The 17,654-nt window shown below is 41.3% G+C and overlaps 1 protein-coding gene across 1 annotated transcript in view; it reads left to right on the top strand.

Annotated features, from left to right (window-relative positions):
* MED27 (mediator complex subunit 27) overlaps nucleotides 1-17,654 on the top strand; it is a 244,358-nt gene that overhangs the window by 198,901 nt on the left and 27,803 nt on the right. The window contains exons 5-6 of the mRNA XM_063432486.1: nucleotides 9,406-9,513; nucleotides 17,557-17,598. Coding sequence (XP_063288556.1) covers nucleotides 9,406-9,513; nucleotides 17,557-17,598 — 150 coding nt within the window. The remainder of the gene's footprint in view (nucleotides 1-9,405; nucleotides 9,514-17,556; nucleotides 17,599-17,654) is intronic.

The following is a 17,654-nucleotide window of genomic DNA, read 5'->3' as shown; positions in this document are numbered from 1 at the left end:
GTCATGTGAGCAAAGCCCGGAAAATAATTAGGCCGTTTAACGACCAGCAAAATACTGGGAAGCTTGACATTCTTAAAAGTTCCACTAAAGTGTTCTTTTGCTAGAGCGATGTATTGTAATGCGCTCTTAATTAATATTTCAACACCTAACATTTTCTTCAACATCAAAGTTACTCCTAGGGCTCTGGATGCTCCTTCGATCCCGCTGTAGTTTGTGTAGCGTTCTCTTGTTTTAGCTATCTAACAAAAGTGTTCTTGAAAACTGCTTGTCCTTGCTTAACGCTGGAGGACGCTAAGTAAAGATGGAGGTCAATTGAAAGTGTACGCTAACGTTAGTGGCTTGTGAAAGATGAAATCTCTCAATAAGTTCTAGCCCCCCACCCCCTGCATCCATCAAATGGCAAATACTTTTAACGATTCTAATGGTTTACAGTGAGATTTGTCCTGGCTTACATTAAAGCCTGAAAACTTGGGTAGGCTTAGCAGAACCTATATTAAGGACTAATTCTTGTTCCCAATTGTCCCAAGTACCAAAAGCATAGTTATGTTCTGGACACATTGTCCCTCTTCCTGATTGGAGTTGCATTTTAGGCTTTTACAGATTCTGATTTATCTCCTGTTTTGATAGAAACCTTCAATTCATACCTAAACCCTAGTCTGGCAGATGATTGAGGTATTAGATTTAGGGATTATAGAGCACTGGGTATTAGATATAGCCTTTTCTATGGTGCTGGTTAACTAAGTGTTAGTGGTCATCATATTGGTGGGGCTTTTTTTTCTGGCGTTACAACGGAGTCGAACGATTCGTCTAGACATTTAGTTGAACATCCTATGCATCTGCAGATTTTGAGATTGACTGATCTTGTTTCCAGGTCATGAGTGCTGGCATTTACATTGAGCCCTCATTATCTTGAATATTATTTTTGAGCATTTATTACACAAGACAGTCCAAGCAATCTAAAAGTAATCGTACAGTGCACATATCTATATCAAACTTCTGTCTGTCCATTTATAGAATGGGAAGGTAGGGGGTAGTTAAGCATGTAAAGCAACTGATCGTAAATCCTGTATGCTTAATTTTATATCCACGCTAAAATATTGGGCACTATTGTATATAAACACGGAGAATCCGGGAAGCAAATTCTGGACAATGGTCTTTTACCTGATTAGTAATATGCAGATTGATGGTGGGAAGGGATGCACTGAGAAACAGGTAAGTTCCCAGCAATGATATTGTTTCCTTATTAATAAGGGTCTAGAGCATTCCCCGAAGGATCACAAGCTCTTCAAATTCATAGCTTTGTAGTAAAACAACATAATGAGTATGGTGCAGGGCTGAGTCCCTAGCTGATCTTATTCTACAATCCAACTCGTTTCAACAAGGGCTTAACCCCATAACAGCCGATGCAAGCTACGAGCGCAGTGTCCGTCTTATTGTATATTATTAAGAGGAGCAAAAGTAGCACTTGTGTGTTTTAACTCTTTAAGTGTCTGAACAATATATACCGCAACCCATCGATATCCAAACAGCACTCCGTAAAACTAATCTGCAGCCAGAGTGCATGTTGGGAATTTTAATATGCTAGTCCGATTCTTTCCTTAGAGCATTTATCTATCTTCAGATCTAGTTTGACCGATGCCTGATGTGTATTGAAAGGGGACATAAAAGAGATAATTGTTTGATGACCCATAGCTCCAACTAGGGTATACAACCGAAAGTTGTTTGGGGACCTGCAACATCAGTCTTCGGCGGAGGCAAGGTATTGAAGCATCTATATTTTATATCCCCTGCTGTGCGAGGGTTGAGAAAGTTTACTTGTTACACTCAATCCACCTGTCTTGGGTTTTCAAAGATGTCGATCTGTCATCTCATTCCCTTTTCTGCCAAAGTGGTGTCACACTATATTAGGAGACCTCACGGCAGATATGAGAAGTCCCCTTTTCCACAGTTTACCCTGCCTGCTCTGGGAATTCATTAAGGCAAGAGAAAATAATTTAGGAAGAAGAACAAGAAGGGTAGCTTATAACATGTTGCAGAGTCCCTTGTTGTTTTTGTGCTTTTCCAGCATTTATGGCAGCTGCTCCTATTCTTTTCAAGCAGGTATTTAAGCCTTAGATATGTGCTTATCGGTAACTACGTTGTATAGTTATTTAGGAGTTTCTGCTATATATCGTATCTTTCTGTGTATAAGACTGTTTTTTTTTAAATGTTTTTAGTCTAAAATTGGGGGTCGTCTTATACACCGAATGTCACTGCAGGGGTTCAAAAACAAACCAAAAAAACAACAACAAAAACACTTGTGCGCGGGGCATAACAGCCAACCAAGCTAGTTACATGTGACTGGAGCTCCTTCAAAACTCAAATTATTAAGCCAAATACGTACGGTACTTAGCGCAATTAGGGCACAAAACCTGGCTACTCATTGACAGAACACTCAGCTGACTGTTGGGTTTGCTACTGCCAAATTCCTGCGGCCATAGGCTGTGTTGTACACCTCTGTAACCTGCTGACATACTTGAAGTAGAGGAGGCTCCTCTTTGTGAATTTGATTGATTGTGTGCGTGGGTCTGGGAGAACTTGCGCTACCGCATGCTTCCTTGGATCACTCTGGACCACGCCAAGACTTCACGGCTCCGGACTACAGACAGATGCCGCGGGGGAGGCATGGTCATCCCCTGTAGGGAACCGCAGGCAGAGGGCATCATTGCTCCCAACAGCAGGACGGCGGTCCAGGGAACCAGTGTCCAGACGTGACCAGACTTCGGGGATCGTCCTACCAGAGTGTGAGGGGCCCGGGACTGGTGGGGGGACCTGATCAGCCAAACTGGACTTCAGTGCTATAGATGTTTAAAATATGTATTTCTTAAATTTGAGCTAAAAAAAATAAATAGGGGTTGTCTGACCAGCTGTACTCCTTACTCTTTCAGGCCAGAAGAGAAACCGTGTAAATTGTTTTTTTTTTGTTTCAAATCAATCAATTGAAAGATAAAATGGATTTATATAATCCAAAATGTCCATTTCTATACTATAATAAGAGTCAATTTCAATTTCTTTAAAGGAACACTATAGTCACCTAAATTACTTAAGCTAAATAAAGCAGTTTTAGTGTATAGATCATTCCCCTTCAATTGCACTACTCAATTCACTGTCATTTAGGAGTTAAATCACTTTGTTTCTGTTTATGCAGCCCTAGCCACACCTCCCCTGGCTATAATTGACAGAGCCTGCATGAAAAAAAAAACTGGTTTCACTTTCAAACAGATGTAATTTACCTTAAATAATTGTATCTCAATCTCTAAATTGAACTTTAATCACATACAGGGGGCTCTTGCAGGGTCTAGCAAGCTATTATCATAACAGGGGATAAGAAAATCTTAATTAAACAGAACTTGCAATAAAGAGCCTCAATAGGGCTCTCTTTACAGGAAGTGTTTATGGAAGGCTGTGCAAGTCACATGCAGGGAGGTGTGACTAGGGTTCATAAACAAAGGGATTTAACTCCTAAATGGCAGAGGATTGAGCAGTGAGGCTGCAGGGGCATGTTCTATACACCAAAACTGCTTCATTAAGCTAAAGTTGTTCAGGTGACTATAGTGTCCCTTTAAAATAACACATGTAGTGAAGTTGAAACATATATTTAAAAAGAGAAAAAAAGTTATTGAACATTAGACTTGTGCAATTAGTTTCAGAATGTATCAAATTTTGACCAATTCAGAAGCATCTTAATCTCCAAATCACTGCAAAGGAAAATAAATGGGTCCATTATCCATTCATTTTGAGAAATATAGCACATTAGGGAGTTAACTATTAACAACTGAAGAGCAAATGAATAGCTTTTTTTTGTAATTTTGATTGTTTAGTGGTTTAGTAAATAGCTCCATAAATTGGTACCCTTATGTGGGATTGCCATATTTAAGGATACCAATTTAGGATGCTCTTTAGCCGATAGCTCCCTCATTTAGTGTCCTTAAATATGGCAATCCCATGTAAGAATAGCAAATCAAATAGTTATCTACTTAACATAGCTGAAAGATTAAGAAAAAGACTTTTCTTCATTTTGACCTGTCAGCAGTTTAGCAGATAACTCCTTCAAACTGGTACTTTGTAACTTTGCGACTGTCAACTTCATTCATTCATAGGAGAATAATGAGCAAACAAATTTGATAACGTAATAATCAATATTTTCCAATTTTTGGACGAAACGAAATTCAAAAGTTAACGAATCGTAGCTAAATCATTTGTTTGCTTCAATAAAGTTGTTATGGTGCCAGGGGTGTTTCTTTTTGTGTTTCGTTTTGTGTAATATCCATTTCATAGTATCTATTATTTGTAAATGCCAAGGTTTGTGTGTATTTTTTTTGTTTGTTTGTTTTTTTAAAATATTTTTTCCATATCTGCAGAAAATATCTTTGGTATCGGGGGGGGGGGGGGGGGGGGGGGAGACTTTAAAATGCCATCTGTCATTAAGTGGCTCTGGGTGCCAGCATTTGGTCGATGTGACTCTTCCTGGCAAGTGTGAATATCACACGGAGTTTGCTTAATGATTCCCTAATACTTTTTCAAGACTAGTTTTACAGCACGGACTAAGCTTTTCAGTCTGCCATCTGGGCATACTCTATGCCAGCTCTTATTCGGTGGCCATTCATTCTGCTAGTGACCTGAGGCAGACCTTGTGCGTCTGCACTGGCACGGCAACAGAGCACGCTTGGGCATCTAGTCCTATGAGTAGAAGAATCACATTCTGTGCCAGAATGCTCATTCCGTTAGTCTTGTAGGATAAAAAGCCCTTCATCCCTCTGCCAGTCTTGTGGACCTGAATAGAATATAAATATCTGTCATGCAATGCAACCTCAATGGCTGATTGATCTGCCAGATGGATGGGACATAAACTAAACCTTTGGTCTCCAGAACATACACCCTTGTGGAGAGCAAAAAGATTTTATGTATGTATTTATTTTTAACTAGATGCCGTCTCACCTGAGACTGTAGGATTTAAAGGTCCTTCTCGCAAACCATTATGTGTCACGGTTTATAGAAAATAAACCTTTATTTAATTTATTGGTGGCAATGTTAACGGAAGAGAACTTACATTATCTACACAGTGAGATAAAACACTTCGTTCAGGCAGAGGGTCATTTCCTGAAGTGTAGAAACCCAACCAGATTCCAGAAAGTAATTTTCAGGTTCCTCTTTCTTTCTTACCAAACAGTCCCAGGTTCCATGTTTCTTTCTTACCAAACAGTCCCAGGTTCCATGTTTCTTTCTTACCAAACAGTCCCAGGTTCCATGTTTCTTTCTTACCAAACAGTCCCAGGTTCCATGTTTCTTTCTTACCAAACAGTCCCAGGTTCCATGTTTCTTTCTTACCAAACAGTCCCAGGTTCCATGTTTCTTTCTTACCAAACAGTCCCAGGTCCCATGTTTCTTTCTTACCAAACAGTCCCAGGTCCCATGTTTCTTTCTTACCAAACAGTCCCAGGTCCCATGTTTCTTTCTTACCAAACAGTCCCAGGTTCCATGTTTCTTTCTTACCAAACAGTCCCTGGTTCCATGTTTCTTTCTTACCAAACAGTCCCAGTTTCCATGTTTCTTTCTTACCAAACAGTCCCAGGTTCCATGTTTCTTCTCACACCTGTTACTTCCATGTTCTTGGTGTTCTCCAAGCCCACTACTTTCTCACCTGACATTCCGAGAATTCTATTTCAGGTTCCTATTGCTCTTCTATTTGGAGTTCAGTTTCCTTTTGTTTTCCCACCCTGTCATTCTCCAGCCATGTTCTGGTTGTTTTCTCAGACGCCCACTTGGCAAGGCATCAATATTTTAGAAAAATAAATAACATAACCAAGGGCTCGATAAATCCCAGACGTCAGGTCGCCATGGCAACTAAAAATTTTGCCCTGGTGTTTTTACAGCTTTTTATCTAAAACGGCCGGCTGTGCAAATAATAGTCGGCCGGCTCAATGGGTGTTATAGCCGGCCGCCCTGAACTTTATGGAGGTGGCCGGCTGAATGAGCGTTATAGCATGCCGCTCTGGGCTTTATGGAGGCGGTCGGCTGAGTGAGCGTTGTAGCCTGCCGCCCTCGGTTTTATGGAGGTGGCCGGAGAGAGAGCAGCCCCACTGGACCCCAGGGAAAGTCCACTCAGCTCTCCCAAAGGTAGGGAGGCTGAGTGGATTAAAATAATTAATGTAAATTTGTGAGTGTTTGAGAAAGTGTATGTGTGTATGCCTCTGTCAGTGTGTGTGTGTGTGCCTGTGAGTGTTTGTCTATTTAGGTACCCGCCCCCCTCCGATCACATAATTGGTGTTTTTACTCACGTTTTTTCCCCACACCATGCAGGTTTTGTTGTGGCTTCTCCTGCCTCCATTGCCGAGTTCATCAATCTTTATGATCTCAGTTAAGCCAATACTTTCCCATAGGAAAGCATTGGGTAACATTCAGCGCTGCCATGCAGAGCACTGACACATAACTCTCTCGTGGCCGTCTGAGTGACAGCCACTAGAGGTCTTAGTAGGCAGCAATGTAAACACTGCCTTTTCTCTGAAAATGCAGTGTTTACATTGAAAAGGCTACAGGGACAGGCTATAGGCACCAGAACCACTACATTAAGCTGTAGTGGTTCTGGTGACTATAGTGTCCCTTTAAAAAACAACTGGCTCCTATTTGTTTTAGCTGGCTCCTAGATTCCAAACATGTCAAGACCTGTCAAAACAAGTAGCTAACTTTTAATTAGCTATCCAGTTGTGCAATAACCACACATGTGGCTGTCCCACTTTAATTAGGCATCATGAGAGACTTCTTGCTCATTGCAGAAGTTGCAAAGCCTTAGAATTTACAGCAAATGTAAGAACTTTAAATGCAAGTATTTTCCCCCATCCATAAAGCAACTGTACCCTATATCACCACTTCTACAAAGAGGGCAAAGCTTTAGCTCAACCCAAGAGCTCTATCTTCCCAAGATATAGGGTGTAGCTATCGATGAGAACCCAAGTGTTCTGTCCACAGTCTATATAGGTCCTTTAGAGTTTGTTGGTTTTGAATGCAGCGACATCTCGTTCTTCCAAGTGAAGGATCATCATTGCTGCAGGTGGGCTCATGAGAGTTGCAAGGGATAGCGATTTCAAGTCGCTGCCCATGTGTCTGGTGTTAAAGTGCAGGACTGTCAGCATTTTGGGCATTTTAGAATGAAATGTGCGCTTCCTGAAATTCAAACGTTTGATGCTGTCTTGGGGACTCTAGATCTGGTGCTGGAGGCAGCCTTCTGGGAATGGTTTAAAAACGGTTTAATCCTTTAAGGTAAGAAAACCCCCAGGGTCCTCCTGGCACCACAGCAACTTTATTATTTATAAAACTTTTTTGGGGGGGGCACAGCTAGGGCAAGGGGTGTACATTTAAATAACCCCTGCAATTAAATATGTCAATGTACTTGAACCCAAATGGTGCTAATGAAGAGATGCCTAGCAAGCATTCACAAGCTACATGGTATCATGGTGTTTAAAGCACACAGAAAGACAGGCATGGTGGGTGCATTATGAAGTCCCCCCATCCCTAGTGAAGGTTGTAGCCTTTAGGGTATGCCCTTAAACCGATCGGGGCACCCTAAGTATGTCCAGTCTCGCCATAAAGCTGGAAAGCTTATTGTGATGTATTGTAAATTACAATTAATTTTTTTGTCAATCTCTTTTTTATTGAGGCATAAAATTATATGGGGTACAGAATGAGAGAAGGGAGACGATAAAGTTTCATACATAACGGGTATAGTACAATGCAATTTATATCATCTCTGAGTAACTTTTAGCCTAATTTTATATTAAGAAGAGTGGTTCTAGTAAGTTTAGCGTAGTAGTAAAGAAAGTGGTTAGACTTAAGTGAGATATCAAGCAGCGTTATAACTTCAGTAACACTATACAGGCTAATAAGGAAGGTATATGTTAGGCATCGTTACCACGTATAGTCGATTCTTAAAAGTCTTCAAGGTACTAAAATAAAGTTCAAATAATAACTTGCCCATATGCCTACTGAGTGAGTAATACGGTTTAAACATTGGAGAGTATTACATGAGTACCAGGCAGTCTGGCTCAGCTTCTCTAGGTGATTAAATGACAGGCTACGTGGGAGCGTGATTGGTGTGTGCAGTACAGCAATATACTTATATATAAGGCAGAGTACTGTGAGAGTACTAGCTATACAAGAGTGGTCAAAGAGTGAACCTTTCTATAAGATTCTGCATTGTTGGTGAGTCTCTGTTTAGGAGGCTGCAATGTGGCCCATCCAGCGTCTGTTGTAGCAAAGGCTTTGGAAGTGTACCTTTGTGGTTCCCATCTTGTGAGTCCACTGTCAGCCAATACCCAGCACAGGGAAAGTTGTTGGGGATACGTAGGAGTCCTGCTGGGTCACAGCAATATGCCGCGTCGCTGGTTCCAGCAGCTGGCTTGTCCACTCGTCGCGGTGATGGCCTGGTCTGGTAACGCAGGTGAGTGGTGTTCTTCTCTGATACCCTAGGGCCCTCCGCGGTTTCATGCGGATTCCAAGCCATGTGGGAAGCCCGCCAGTTACAGGGTGTGTCGTGGGTCTCAGTTTCATGCCGGTTCTGTGGGGAGCTTTCAAGCTACTTCGGGCGGGCCCCTTTGCTTGGCGCAGTCTCGCTCGTTTGTGTTTAGGCGGGCGGGGTCTCCTTCTCTGGCACCATCTTGTAGGCCTCGTCAGGCAGGGGCCCGTGTGGTCCTGGCGGGTATGCGCGGGTTTTCTATTGGGTGAGTGCTCTGGTTCCGCGGCCTGTCGGCCTCTGCTTGCCAGTGTTGCCCAAAATGCTTCGAATAGGGCAACAAGCTTGGTCTGTATATTTTGCCTCTCCGAGTGGCTGTTGTGGGCACATGTGGTGTCCGCCATTTTGCAGGCCCGTGTAGTGAAGGGCTGCTTGAGAGGTTCCCCTGTCAGTGCATGATTTAGCCCCGCTGCCTGGGGGGTTGGACCGGGATCACCCCCACCGGTCCTGAGGGGGGGGGGGGGGGGGGGGAAACGGGTGCTCAGTGGCTTGGTGTCTCCGGCGTAGGGGGAGGAGAGCGGCCGTCTCCCCTCAGCTCCATCCACCGCAGCCCGCAGCCTGCCGCCTTGGCTTCTCGATTACGGGATACCCTCGAGTCCGGTATCAGATACTTCACCAGGGAGCCACCGTCAAGGGTAGCGTGCCCCGGTATCATTTCAGGCTTGGAAAGTCTGGGTTTATCCCAATAAGTATTGTGTGTGGCGGGAGCTCCTCCACCATGCGACTGCTCTGTTTGCGAGTCAGGCCCCGCCCCCTTGTTTGTTTGTTTTATTTTTTTCTTATAATTAGCCAATTCCAGTATTTAATTATTTTCTAAATAACTGTCTTCTGTTAATCCACATCTTGTTCTCTGGTTGCAGGTGACTCTTGGCAAGGTGTTGAAGGTTATCGTAGTGATGCGAAGCCTTTTCATTGACCGCACCATAGTGAAGGGTTACAATGAAAACGTCTATACCGAGGATGGGAAGGTGAGTGGCATTCTGGCCTGAGATACATCTTTACTGCATTATGGAAGCAATGTGTTAAGAAATACATTACAAGACAATTAGAAGGAGGAAAAAATCCTCCAATCTGAATTGTCCAAATGCGCATAACATAAACATAGAATGTGACGGCAGATAAGAACCATTCGGCCCATCTAGTCTGCCCAATTTTCTAAATACTTTCATTAGTCCCTGGCCTTATCTAATAGTTAGGATAGCCTTATACCTATCTCACGCATGCTTAAACTCCCTCACTGTGTTAACCTCTACCACTTCAGCTGGAGGCTATTCCATGCATCCACTACCCTCTCAGTAAAGTAATACTTCCTGATATTATTTTTAACATCTGCAAGTCCTCCGTAAACCAAATAGTGGTTGGCATTACTTACCATTCCCCTCCATTTTTAAATAAGGGCTGTGTGTGAATTTACAGGATATGCAGTTCAGCACTCATCAGTAGCTTCATTCATTAAAAGACATGAATGAAACTGTTCTGAAAGTTAGTAGACACTGTCCTTTCTCTCTTTAACAGATATCTAAACTACTTGTAAGTGCATGGCAGCTAGAGTATACTCTTTCATTGTAAGTTCTAAAAGGGCCTGTACAAGTCCGTTAAGACGCACATACACTTTATTGCAAAGCGCTGCGGAACTAAAAATAATAATACAGTTCAAGAGCTTATAAAGCTACGATGAAAGCTTTGCAACAAATCAACTGAAGGGTGATCTTTCTAATTGTAAGGAACAGAAAACAGTGCCAGCGTTACTCCCTGCACTCTACTCTATGTAAGGAGATTATGAAGTTATGATGCTCGATGGTCCCTTTAATATTCTCTAGCGAACAGTTACATCTAGGATTGAAATACCCGTCTGGAGTAATAATGGGTTAATATTGTACCATGTTTATGACACACAGAACAACAATGTGATTCTGGCAGTCTGGACAAGAACATAATGCTTAGATATGGTTTAACTAGTTACAAAGTCACAGATCTCTATTCTTCCAATCCTCCATCCTGCCATAAAACGGATAAATAAAAAAAACCTCAACATTGTGTTACAATTTAAAGAGAATAGAGCATGGGGAGATTGAACATTTTCTTTGTAACTAAATTAATAAAGGCAACATGAACCGCACATAGTATAGAGAAGGCCAGTTGGCAAAGCATGATGGGATGCCACTACATTAATATTACAGTGCAGCTATAATATTGTAATGCTCCCCCTTTGTATTTTCTGTCAGTTTGACTAGCGCTAGTATAGATGAAATAATTAACAAATAATAGATTCTTTGCACCCTATGGCAGTAAAATAACTCTCTAGAACCTATTGACTGTAAGCCCGTTTGAGCAGGGCCCTCTTCAACCTTTTGTTCCTGTAAGTTTTTGTAATTGTTTAATCTTCCCCCTTGATAATTAAAGCGCTATGGTATATGCTGGCGCTATATAAATACCTGTAATAATAATAATAATAATAGAACCTGATCATATCCCTTTAAATGAATCGTCCGTACAAGGTAAGAAAATGATTTGACTCTTCCAGCCCTCCAGTCACAGAGTGTAGCCTTGTCACTGCCAGGCCTCGCAGATCGTGCCGGTTTAACCGGTCAGCTCTCTGTGCCTGCCCCCCCTCCCTTTTATTGAATACCATTAATATGAGAGTCATGTTCAGCAGCTGATTACAGCTAGCCGGGTGCTCTTTCCAACCCAAAGGCCACATTCTAATGAGCACAGAATGCTATAAGAGATACAATTAGCACGCAGCTGTTTCACCCCTGCACACTGTATTTTAAGGTGGGCTATGTGAATTACCTATTAGACTGACTACCCACAGTGTGCTTGTGTCTCAACCCTGTGACTGCCAGCCAGCCACCCTCCCCTGGCCCTCTGAGTTTCTCCCCTGGCCCTCTGAGTTTTTAACCATGTCAGTGACACCATCACTCGAATGCTGCATGAGCCCCTTATTCATGTGACCCATCCTTTTACATGAATAAAATTCAGCTAAATGATTCTATATCATTGTGTGACCTTTCCAAAATTGTACTTACCCTGATTGCCTGGATTCTTTGAGAGGGGGGAAGTATACATTTTTTTGATGTAGAATTCTTCATGCATCGTATAGTGAGCAGTGTAAAGAGTTTGTGAGATTTGTAATATTGAAAGCTGGTTTAATCATGTTTCTAAACATTGAAGACCTATTTTATTTCCAAGCGATAGAGCGTTTGTGGGTAGCAGTCTTTTCATCTAAATATAATATCTGGCAAATGATTGGTTGCTTATTGTGTAAAGGTTAGAACGCCTCACTCAGAGTATGTTTCCAGGGAATATATTAGTAGGTAATTATTATTTTTAAAACCTCAACATGGTCTGTAGCGTAGTACAATTTGGTAGACGGGACCAACAAGTTATTGTAACAAGACAATTTCGATTTAGGGAACAAGATGTGGTGAGTGCCTGGTCCAAGCTCACAGTTTAAAGGAAGGGTGGAAATTACATTAAGGGTGAAGTGCAATTAATTTAAAGTAAAAAAAAAAAAATATTGCTTACTGTAATAGCAGTGTATGTCCTAAAACCTTCTATGACTTGAATAGAAAAGAAGAAACTGAGATTAGTGAAGACAAAGGATGCAGCAAAACAAACAACAATTTTGTGAGAAGTGCGTGTTGGGGGTGTTTTTTGTTGTTGTTGTTATTATAGGATTGAAGATTAGGGGAAAGTAAAACTGGGCAGGAAAGTGAATAGGGGGTGTGAACAGTGGATCACACAACAATCAAGCGATGAGCTTATTATCAAGGATATGTCGATTGGGAACATTTTTATAGCTAACTTTAAAATGTTTTGGGAACAAGATTAAGGACTGTTCGAGGGGCGAGGGATGGGTGGAGATGAGTCTGGTAGCATCATCTATTTTGAATTGTTGGGAACTAATCTGGGCATGAGGGAGCAATTAAGATTTTTATTTAAAGTAGTTATTATTAAGGCGACAGAGTGGATACAAGCTATTTGTTTGTTAAATGTTTTTATTTATGCGATTTAATGGCTTGACGTGAGGAATATAACTATAAGGCAGAGATCAGAAAAAAGGAAAGGTACCAGCGCTAATATGATCATTTTAATAGCTTTCTTTATGTTTAAGGTAAACTTAAAATGTGTTTAAATTATTATAATAAACACTGCTGTTACATGCAAAGATGTACCTTATCTTTATTTTAACATGTTTGTTGGTGCTGCAGGTATGGCCTGATTAAGTAATAACAATGCAGCCGTTTATGGGGCCAGGTTGATGCCCCAGTCCATTAAATTGTCTTAGTGCACTTTACGAGCGATCTGGCCTGTCCTTCCATGGTTTCACTTTGTGTCTGCACCTCCGCTTCTGAGCTGGTGCTTGGAGTCAGATCCCTCCTGTCTCCTGGGTTCTGTAATACATTGACGGTAACGACTACACCATCTCCTCCTTGTATAGCAGTTAGGGATACCTAAGCGCGGTCATTGAATTCTCTTGTTAAGCAGCACCAGTGTCTGTTAACACCACTGCTTCATTAATTACCCCACATCAGCAAGGGAAAGACTGCTCATATCATCCCAACCTCAGCAAGTAAAAAGCAAATCTATCAAAGATGAGCTTCAAAGATCACCAGAGCCGTCTCTGGGGTAATTTCTCATCCTTGCTTCCCTACCGCTTCAAAGGCGAGCGTGGTACCAGTTGGGGAGGGGGAGCTCCGGCAGGGAGGGGGTGGAATCTGATTTCTATAATAGGGGCTGGCACTATCCCTGTTTGATATGAGATGCAAGGAGGTTGTGATTCGTTATCGACTTTGAAATCTTTCGGATGACCTTCACAAACCTGTATCTTCTCCCCTATCTGTTGGTTAAAAGCGATGGGATGCACGACTATTTAGACATTTATAGGCTGCTAAAATTTCCGTGGTTTTGATTGAGACCTTTCCCCTTCTAGTTTTCGTGTGTCGAGATGCTTATTGGGGGGCTTAAAGTTTGTGTTATTATCCTAAAAAGATATTAAGATAATCCCTGTACCCCTCACTTTCCCATAGCTGCCCTCCCACTTACACACCTGCTTTGTGTTTGTTAAAGGTCCCTTTTCGTTTGCAGGTGCAGATCCTCTGAAGAAAGCAGTTTATTCAAATGTCAGCCCAAGATTTTTTGCTTCCTTTTTTTTTTTAATATATATTGGAAATACACAGCTCTTGTAAGATTTAATGTAAAGGTCTGGGTTAATTTTCTATCTAGATTTTCAAGTTTTTTTGTGAATGCATTTTATAAAAATGATTATATGGTTTAAATGTATACAGGAATATTCAAGTGTGAATTGTCCAGAATTTCTTGCCACTTCAATTACACAGCCACACTCTTTATTGGCCATACTAAGAGTACTCTAACTCCATGCATCATACCCATCGCAGCCTGCTGTAGGAGTTATAGTGCCAGGAGTCCACTCTTTCTGACTCCGTGTTAAGATTCAAACCTTTTTTAATTTTTTGGGGAGTTTACCTGGATTCATGAGTTATTCTGGTCTAGCCCTTTTTCAGAGAGTGGAAGTTACAAGTAATAAAGGGGCACTAAAAGTCCTGAATGCAAAAAAAACAAAAAATATAAAATTACAGTTTAGTAGATATACCCCAAATGAAAAAAATGCATGCATTTAATTATGTCTTTTTTTCATTGGAGTTATATCTTAAAAACAGCTTGATAAGCTGCAGATCTCTTGTCTGAAGCATTTGCTAGTCCTCCCTTTATAACTCCGCCTAGACGTTTTGTGGCTGTCCAATCGCAGACTCAATGCAAAGTCAATTGCAGCTCAATGCAAAGTCTTTGCAAGGCAGGTGCCTCTTGAGTTTAGCTCAACTCAGCTAAACAAACCAGGATGTAACAGAAATACAGGGAGTGCAGAATTATTAGGCAAATGAGTATTTTGACCACATCATCCTCTTTATGCATGTTGTCTTACTCCAAGCTGTATAGGCTCGAAAGCCTACTACCAATTAAGCATATTAGGTGATGTGCATCTCTGTAATGAGAAGGGGTGTGGTCTAATGACATCAACACCCTATATCAGGTGTGCATAATTATTAGGCAACTTCCTTTCCTTTGGCAAAATGGGTCAAAAGAAGGACTTGACAGGCTCAGAAAAGTCAAAAATAGTGAGATATCTTGCAGAGGGATGCAGCACTCTTAAAATTGCAAAGCTTCTGAAGCGTGATCATCGAACAATCAAGTGTTTCATTCAAAATAGTCAACAGGGTCGCAAGAAGCGTGTGGAAAAACCAAGGTGCAAAATAACTGCCCATGAACTGAGAAAAGTCAAGCGTGCAGCTGCCAAGATGCCACTTGCCACCAGTTTGGCCATATTTCAGAGCTGCAACATCACTGGAGTGCCCAAAAGCACAAGGTGTGCAATACTCAGAGACATGGCCAAGGTAAGAGAGGCTGAAAGACGACCACCACTGAACAAGACACACAAGCTGAAATGTCAAGACTGGGCCAAGAAATATCTCAAGACTGATTTTTCTAAGGTTTTATGGACTGATGAAATGAGAGTGAGTCTTGATGGGCCAGATGGATGGGCCCGTGGCTGGATTGGTAAAGGGCAGAGAGCTCCAGTCCGACTCAGACGCCAGCAAGGTGGAGGTGAAGTACTGGTTTGGGCTGGTATCATCAAAGATGAGCTTGTGGGGCCTTTTCGGGTTGAGCATGGAGTCAAGCTCAACTCCCAGTCCTACTGCCAGTTTCTGGAAGACACCTTCTTCAAGCAGTGGTACAGGAAGAAGTCTGCATCCTTCAAGAAAAACATGATTTTCATGCAGGACAATGCTCCATCACACGCGTCCAAGTACTCCACAGCGTGGCTGGCAAGAAAGGGTATAAAAGAAGAAAATCTAATGACATGGCCTCCTTGTTCACCTGATCTGAACCCCATTAAGAACCTGTGGTCCATCATCAAATGTGAGATTTACAAGGAGGGAAAACAGTACACCTCTCTGAACAGTGTCTGGGAGGCTGTGGTTGCTTCTGCACGCAATGTTGATGGTGAACAGATCAAAACACTGACAGAATCCATGGATGGCAGGCTTTTGAGTGTCCTTGCAAAGCAAGGTGGCTATATTGGTCACTGATTTGTTTTTGTTTTGTTTTTGAATGTCAGAAATGTATATTTGTGAATGTTGAGATGTTATATTGGTTTCACTGGTAAAAATAAATAATTGAAATGGGTATATATTTGTTTTTTGTTAAGTTGCCTAATAATTATGCACAGTAATAGTCACCTGCACACACAGATATCCCCCTAAAATAGCTATAACTAAAAACAAACTAAAAACTACTTCCAAAAATATTCAGCTTTGATATTAATGAGTTTTTTGGGTTCATTGAGAACATGGTTGTTGTTCAATAATAAAATTAATCCTCAAAAATACAACTTGCCTAATAATTCTGCACTCCCTGTAGTCTGATTGACATACATAGAGTGTAACAAGGTTAGTTTATAAAAGTGACAGGTTCTATTGAAATCTGCACTTTTTGTAAAATCTAAAAAAAAACACGCTCTTCACACATAAAACACATCAGCAAGTTAAAGTGCATTTAGGGGTCTTGAGTGTATTTATATTTTTTATTTTTATTTTTTTAACAGTAGGACAGCCCCAAGAAACACCTGGCACCATAATCACTAACGCCGCCTCCAGTAGTTATGTTGTCAGAGTGCCCCTTTAAGTGCCACCGTTCTAATAAGTTGTGCTATGGTGAACTATAAGTACAGTTACTTTGATGTGACTATGTCTACGCGTAGCAGCAGCTCAACCATAAAGCGTTTGCTGGTCATATATCTTTACATAAAAGAACCATTTGTAATGTGCTGGAGCACGTAAAATGTATATATCCTCTTTTTAGTTACAGCCCTGACTGCGCAGTTCCAGAATGCTACTTGAATCTTAGCTCCAAAACTGTTAAATGGAGCTTCCTGAAATATCTAAATCATGAATTCTTCTTCACTCTAGACTATGGCATATCTGACTGCATTGGGCCAAATGAAAAATCTAATGAAGGCTTTATAATGTTATGTGCTCCTTTATGGACATATTGACACTGCAGCCTGCAATGAAACGTGTGATAAGTCGATGCTGTACATTTGTGGCTTCCGTAGAATCAAGGCACTTTCGTGTTTAACAATGTCAGTGCACGCAGATTAGCACCCGAATAACGGTTTAATGAGACCAGTGTTGAACATTACTTGAAATGTTTGTCAAGCAGATGTTTAGGGCAGCCGAATGCTGCCTTTTCTTGGAAATCCGGATTTGAGGGAGTAACCTGATGATGCGCAGGCCGTTAGGCAGATCAAAAGTTTAAACAATTAAAATTACATTTACTTGTATTGCGCCAACATATTCCGCAGCGCTGTACAATAGAAAAACAAGACAATGAATTTGAACAAAACATGTTTGACATACAGGAACAGTAGGTGACGCAGCATGCAGTAACACCACAAGCAGCCTCCCCACACTCACACACCACAAGCAGCTTTCATCATACACACAAGCAGACCCCCTACACACCACAGCGTTCCACGCACATCATATAGCCCACACACACAGTCTTTTCATACTAGCAAACTTATGAAGAGGCAAAAGAAATTGAGTTTAGATTAGCTAAGATTTAAAATGTGAAGATTATCTTGCCAATTCCTCATTTCGTGTCTAACCCTGACTGTTTCCACCCCATATTATTCACCAGCATGTCTCTGGTCTTAGTGTTATATACATAAAGTGATAAAGAATATTGTTTTTGCATTTGTGCCATATTCACCACTTGCACAATCTATTAGAATGATCGTTACATTGTTTTTAGCTGTATGTTCAGTAAAATATAACAGATGTAAATCTAGTCATTGAAAATACAATAAATCTTCGTAAACTAAGAAAGGGACTGTTTTGCTGAACCTGTTGCTTTCTGAATTGCGCTCTGTTTAGAAATCTTAGATCATCACCTACAGCTAACGGTTGCATTTGTTTGTTTTGCAGCTGGATATATGGTCGAAATCCAATTACCAAGTCTTCCAAAAGGTAAGAGGAGCTTCTCATCCTCCACCTGCTCAATTTTAGAGTTGTCTCTGTATACT

The sequence above is a fragment of the Pelobates fuscus genome, chromosome 9 (assembly GCF_036172605.1).
Source record: "Pelobates fuscus isolate aPelFus1 chromosome 9, aPelFus1.pri, whole genome shotgun sequence".
Taxonomy (NCBI): Eukaryota; Metazoa; Chordata; class Amphibia; order Anura; family Pelobatidae; genus Pelobates; species Pelobates fuscus.
The sequence above is the reverse complement of the archived record's forward strand: the minus strand, read 5'-3'. Positions and strand labels throughout refer to the sequence as shown.